This window comes from Cyprinodon tularosa, unplaced genomic scaffold, assembly GCF_016077235.1.
Source record: "Cyprinodon tularosa strain WSP-4 unplaced genomic scaffold, ASM1607723v1 ctg71, whole genome shotgun sequence".
Classification (NCBI taxonomy): Eukaryota; Metazoa; Chordata; class Actinopteri; order Cyprinodontiformes; family Cyprinodontidae; genus Cyprinodon; species Cyprinodon tularosa.
In genome coordinates, this window is record NW_024039463.1 from 176714 (window position 1) to 183602 (window position 6889).

General features: G+C 36.4%; 1 protein-coding gene across 3 annotated transcripts in view; it reads left to right on the plus strand.

Annotated features, from left to right (window-relative positions):
• grm3 (glutamate receptor, metabotropic 3) overlaps nt 1–3947 on the plus strand; it is a 68514-nt gene extending 64567 nt beyond the window's left edge. For all 3 annotated transcript variants that reach the window (XM_038268904.1, XM_038268903.1, XM_038268905.1), the window contains one exon: nt 969–3947. In XM_038268904.1, coding sequence (XP_038124832.1) covers nt 969–1045 — 77 coding nt within the window. In that variant the 3' untranslated portion in view covers nt 1046–3947. The remainder of the gene's footprint in view (nt 1–968) is intronic.
• Nucleotides 3948–6889: the final 2942 nt, after the last annotated feature.

Here is a 6889-nt window from a genome sequence, read left to right on the forward strand (position 1 = left end):
TACATGTGCGCCATCCAATGCAGATCATTGGTGCCATCCACATCTAGTGAAAACTAGTGTAATTGGATAAGTCATATAACGCAAACACACATTGGATAGCTAAAGGAAATCATCAGAAGCAAGCAGGTGTTCTTCAAACTCCAAACGTGAATTGTCTATGCCATGCTACAATGTCGGATTCAGAAAAAGATGTTGAAATGTCGGAAACAGGCGAGAGCTGGAGACGGAGACCAACAAGACCTCCCTCATCCTTGGCCCTATCTCAAAGAATTATACAATCGAAATAGTCAAAGAATTTAGCTTTGAATTCATATAGTGGCATCTGGATGTTTTTTTTAAGGGTACTTTATGCTTTTATACTTTAAGTAGTTTTTGAGCACATTCTTTTTCGCTTTTACTTGAGTAAACTGCAGTATCTATACTTCTACTTAAGTAACAAATGTGTGTACTTTTGACACCACTGGTGATGACATTACAAAAAATATGGATTGTTTCCACTCAAAATCGCAATAGCTAAGTTTCCTGCTATAATGTGAATTATCAAAGAGAAAATCCATGTCCTTCTTTATTCAGTAAGGACGGATAATTCAAGAAAAATGTTGAACAAAAGCATAAAGCTTTAAAACAAACCAGCACTCTGGCTTATTATCCAGAAAATTCTAAGATAAATAAAACACAAACAATGAGAAGCCTTCTTTTAATTTGATGGGGGACATATGTGAGTATGTTTAAATGAAACCAAGTAATTGTGGTTCATTCTTTTGAATGAATCAGAATTGTATAAAAATGCTCCAAATATTTATTTTTTTTTTTTGCAAAACACAGATAATAAATCAACATAATCAAAAAAAGAAAGACTTAAGTAAGGGCTAAGGGGGAAAAATGTTTTATTTATCCAGTAAAATATTTTATTTAGTGGTTTATAATCGATCGTCATATTTTAATATGTTGTTCTGTTTTTTTCCTAGCTTCTGTCAGTGCCCACTTCGTCCCAACAGTGTGCAACGGGAGGGAAATAGTTGACTCGACCACTTCCTCTCTGTGACATCATCCAGTTCGCTCGCTAAACCTGCCCCAGCGACTGTTAGCCAAGTGACGAACATTTTTCATCCCAGCGTTGTTTTTATTCCCCCTTTTAAACACACAAACACTCTCTTACATACACACACAAACACACTCACACAAACTGAATACAAGCAAACGCCTTCCTTGTGGACTAGAACTGTATTGTTTTACAAATGTAGAAAGTGTGTAACTATAATTAAATTATTTTCTAGGGATGTATATACATTGAATCAACATTGTTGTACGTAGAGAAATGAAATAACAAAAAAAAATGTTTTTAGGAGGAATTTTTTGGAAACTTTGTTTTTGATAGCCTTGTTCAATGTAAAAAGACATAAGCTTAAATATGGTAGGGGGACTGAGTCCTTCCATCTGGATGCACATTTGTGGCTCTGCTTGCCTCACTGCAATACCCACAGACTTTTGATTCTCATGCTTTTTGTAGTACCTCATTGTAATAACTAACTGTATGCATTTCTAATGTGGATCTGTACATTTGTATATTATACTACTGATGGTTCAAAGAGCACAATGTTAAAGGTCTTGTGACATCAGAATGAATGTGGACAAAAAGATAACTGGACAAACTAGAACAGCCAGATAAGAAACTAAAAATGGAAACAAACGCAAACAGAAAGAAAGAGACAGAGAGAGATCCATCATATTTGGTGATATATTTCTGTTTGAGAATATATCGTATTTCATCTTAATAGATGGTAATTGTTTCCTGGATCTTTGTCAAAACGGTCTTTGGCTGTTTTGGCAGAAAAACATGTTTTACTTTTGATACAAATGATATTATTTTCTAATTATGGTATCCCTTTATCTAAATGGCCATCATTCCAGAGATGTGTTCAGCAAAGCATCACTTTTTCCCTGCCACTCTTAAGCTGATGTGTTTTAAAGACTGCTGAGATGCATTGCTAATAAGGAATAGCTGGCTGAAAACACTTTATTAAATCCCCTAAAGAACAAACAAAAAAAAAATTCAGTTACCCAGTTTTTAAAGTGTTTTGCAAAAGGATTCAGACCATTTGATCTTTTTTACATGTTGTCATCTAACACCCTCAGTTTATTATAGTGGATTATTATTGGATAAAGCAACAAAATTGTTGCATAATTGTAAAGTAAGAGAAAACCATGATACCATGTTTTAACATTCTGTACAACTAAAATATTATAAAAGAGTCTCTTTCTAAAATTACATTAAGCTGCATTCAACTTCAAGTTCTTTGGAGTTTCTCTCTACCAGCTTATCATCTGGAAACTGAAATTATTGCCCATCATTCAAAATGAATATCGTTTGTGAACTGCAATAGTCAAGTTTTAATTCTCCATTTTAAGCTTGGACTTTAAATGGAAAAAATAATTGTACTGATTTAATCTAGGCAATCCCAATGTATTTATGTATTTTTAGTGTCGTTATCTGTTTGAATGTGAAGTTTAAACTCAAAGTACAGCCGTTTGCAGCCTTTGAGAGGCTTTTCTTCAAGATGAGCCCATCTTCCCATGGACCTTATGAGCTTCCCTATCCCTGCTTAAGAACGGCCTTCCCACAACATAATGCATCCATCACCCTGTTTCACATTTTCCACAACAGATTAAATTTCAGAAATTGGCTTTAAGTTTAATGTTGGTCTTATTTCACCAGTAGACCCTCTTTATCTTTTTTCTTTTATTATTTCCCATACATGTTTTTTGGTAGTAATTCTGAATTTTTGTGTTACTTCCTTTAAAGAGTGACTCTCTCCTTGCTACTCTTCCATTATGGTTGGGTTAGAGAAGTGCATGAGTAACAAATATATCTTTAGTAGTTTTTTTTATAAAACCACACATCTGTTTCTTTGCACTACCCAGTTATGTAATTATGAATTTCCACAATATAAAATATGAATAAAGTATATTGATGTTCCAATGTCCCAAGAATACTTTTGCAAAGCACTATATGAACTTTGGGTTCCTAAACTGAGAAAGTATGTCGCTAAAGAAAAAGGGGATGTTTTGCTGAACACACGTTGACTTTTTCCACCTTTAGGGGAGTAGTAGCTTCTAATTCATGCCCCATAGATACCGTCTGGTTTGATATTTTCAATATGGCTATGTGCCTTAATCTGTGTTTGATAGATAATTGTTGTTAGAGATCAGATTTACACTACCAGCTCAAAGTCTTTGTTTGGTTGATGTAAAAAAGTGGCCTCAGTATGAAGACAATGCGTCTATGGCAGCAGGTTTATTTTATGTGAAGTAAAGGTCCAGGAATTCTAACAAATCACACGTTTTAAGTGGGTTCCTTGAGTCTGAAAAACAAAGAATATTTAGAAAAAATATATTTAGGTCTGTGTTTTGTCCTCCTGCTATCACCTCAGTAGCTGCAGGTAAAAGAGGGAAGAGAAGGGGAAACAGGCTACATCATTAGGAGGAATTCAGAGGGTATTTGACTTGTTGAAGTGTGCAGTTTACAAGCTTGTGTTAAAATGTGTTTATGTTGGGAAGCACAGTGGAGCAGCTGGCTTTGGCAGTCCCACAGAGGCTCAGGAGACGAAGGACAGCACATTTTGTCAGCTGCTGGCTGATCCACGCCAGCAATAGATGTTAGAGTAGAACAGATATGCACAGCCCCCAGAAAAAGGGGATTTTCTCATTCATACAGATGTAAATGTTTGGATGTGATTCTTAAAATTACTGAATAAATTTAATATAAAAAAGTGACTTAGATGGAAACTTTAACAGCTAAAGATAGCAGAGTAATTTATCACATTTAATTTAATTGTCCTGCAGTTTTTGTTAGGAATATTTTTCACAAAACTGATCTCAATGTTTACATATTATATGCTGTCTAAAATAAAGTATGACTGTTACATTTGATGTTTTAACCAAAAAAATGATCAGAATAACTTTTTTCAAAGCAGTGTTTTTGTCAAATACAAAGTAGATGTTTGCAGAACTTTTAGATTCCATCTTCTGAGTGGTCAGCATGTTTGCACAGCCTCCTGTGTTCACTGAACTAAATGATAGAAGGGATTTCAAAGGTTGTGTCAAGAGGAGGCGACCTACATTGGGGTGTGTTTATTAGGTGCAGAGAGCAGCAAGAGACAGCGATGTGGCAGAGATGCTGCTGTTCCTGCTGGATTATGTAAAGCACTCACAGACCCCAGAAGTCGGCAGCGCCTCTGTGGAAGCTCAAAGCATCCCACAGATTCACAGTGTTTGTTAGAAGAAGGTTTAGCCATTCACTCTGTGGTCCTGCTCCCTCCAGATACACACCACATGACAGGTTGCTATGGACAACCACAACTAACACATCCAACACTGGAATGTCTTAGTTGGCAGCATGAAGAGAAAAACTGGGAGAAGGGATGAGGAGTGCTTGAGTAAAGAGAGACAGAAAGAGAGAGAGAAAAACTGGGTTCAAGGTTCTGATCCAAGTTGGCAGACACCAATGAGATTGGGCTCTTTAGGGCCCTGTACTCACGGCTTTTTAATAGGCACACAAACAGAGCACTTAACCCTGATTCTCCAGTCATTTAGTCCAGGGACCAGTCCAAGACAACAGTCTCACACTCTTCCCTGACCCTCTCTCTCACAGTCCGCCTCACCCTTCAACCTTTCCCTTACCACCTTTTGTGCACCCCATCTCCACTCTGTGTGTGAAACTTGTGACTGATTCGGTCTCAGCCAAGACCACCAAAGCCAGAGCAACAGACTGGTGGCTTAAACTTGAACTGAAGCGGTCTTCTAAAGCACATGACATGGAAGCTGCTGTGACAAGGTTAGAAAAGAAATGGAGGGATGTCAAACAAATGATTTGGAAAATGAATGGTGGAGGAATTGAATTGAAAACTCAGATGTAAAGGAACACATTGCTGCTTTAATTCTCATTACTTTCACGGAAATGATCATCTCATCTCCTCCATAAATTAATTGGGAAACTTCTTTAATTGGTTTTCCTCATGAATATCCTTTACAAATGGCAATCTATTAAGGACACTGTTCCTCTTTTCAGGCTTTGCCAACTGTCATTTCTTTTTACAAAGGTCTACCCGCCACCCCCTCTATATAGCAGAATGTGTCCCTGGCCTCTGGGCTTTGAAACAAGAAGAGAACTCAAGAGACAAAGCGAAACGGATATCAATCTGAACTCTTGGAACTGGCTGGTCACAAAAAGCAATAGCTCCTGCATTTATGAAATGTGCAATAAAGAGGCTGTGATGACATCATAATAAAGACCATGAAGTAAACATCAGCTGTTGTTTCCTCCTCCCTCTCTTTGCCATGTGTGCCATGTAGGATTCACAGCATTTGTTGGCTCTAACACCTTGCCTGATCTGTTCCCTTAAATAAAAACACTCCAATTAAACCATCTACTGGAGAGTTTCCTGCACTAGGACAATGCATACCAGTGAAGAATATCAGCCTGGTAAAGAGAGAAAAAATGAAAGAGGGAAAAAGGGGTAAAAATACAATATAAAGGAACATTTAAAATTTTGTTTTTGCAAAATCTTACTTTATACTACAAAACTGACTTTCAGAAAACAAATGTTGTTTAACATCATAGCATCATTTGTTTAATTTGATGTTGGTTTAATAAAAGGCTTTTCTAATCTTTTAGGGCTGCATCATCATTTTAAAGTTTACATAAACCGAGCAGGGTGAGGAGTGAGGCCTTTTACCTTTGGAAAGATCGCCCTCTGGTGGTTAACTTTGGTCACTACTTCAGGTTAGTTGCTTTACATGTCAGGCTGCATTATAAAAGGAAAGGCCCTGGAGCAAAATCCTAACTATGAAGTACAAGGACGGCAGCGTCATGTTGTAGGAATATATTAAAGCAGGAGGGTCAGGGTTTATTTACTCAAAACAGATGGAATCATGAGAAAAATAAAAAAAATATTTGCATATATTCAAACAGCTTAAGCCTTCCAGCTAAAAGTTAAAACGTCATCATGAAAACGCCTTACAAGCAATGATTTCAATCACATAAATTAATAAACTCAATATATACATGTGGCCATGACAAAGCTGCGGCCTTATTCATAATTTGTGGGCAGAGATAAAAATTTGTGTGTGCAAGTTAGTTTCACAAACATGATTCAGCTGCACGAAATTTAAAAAAAGAATGGACATAATTCTAGTAAATTACTGTGAGAAGCTGGTGAGAAGATAACCAAAAGATTTCATTGTTTGAAAGGCAATTATACAAAAATAAAATAAGGGAAATGTTTCATTTTTGATTTGAAAGTTTTAATGATTCTCATTCAGTAAACAGATTTTGATATCTGAACTAAAACAGACTTAATATTAGTAAGAAAAATATGGCTATATATGCTTTAATGCCATGTGGTAATTAGCTGAATGTGATTGTATCTAAGGCCCTGCCCAAAGTATTTTCTCTATCTGTACTTCTTATTTCCCATTTCAAAATCTTTTTAAACAAAGTAAGCATTCTTTACTCTGTGGAGCAGACACCAAGCATCAGATCATTTAACATTGCTTTCCACATACAGTAAGTTCCATAATGAAATATTTTATTTTTACTCTAAAGTAAGATCTTCCATGTTCTAAATACAGTATACTATTGATTGTTTCCTTTGGTATGAATTTCTCACCAACATGACTTATGAGTAAAAACACAAATACAGTCATGTAAAGCCATCATAGTGAGAGATTTCTTAAAGCAACTTTGAAACATGACAATTTAATCAAAGCCTGTGGAGCTGGTTGACAGTTAACTTTTGTATCTCTGCTTCTATCTCCTTGAACCCCAGTCGGCCTCGGCAGGCGCTGTTCACACTGAGCCTGGTTCTGCTGGAGGTTTCTTCCTGTTAAA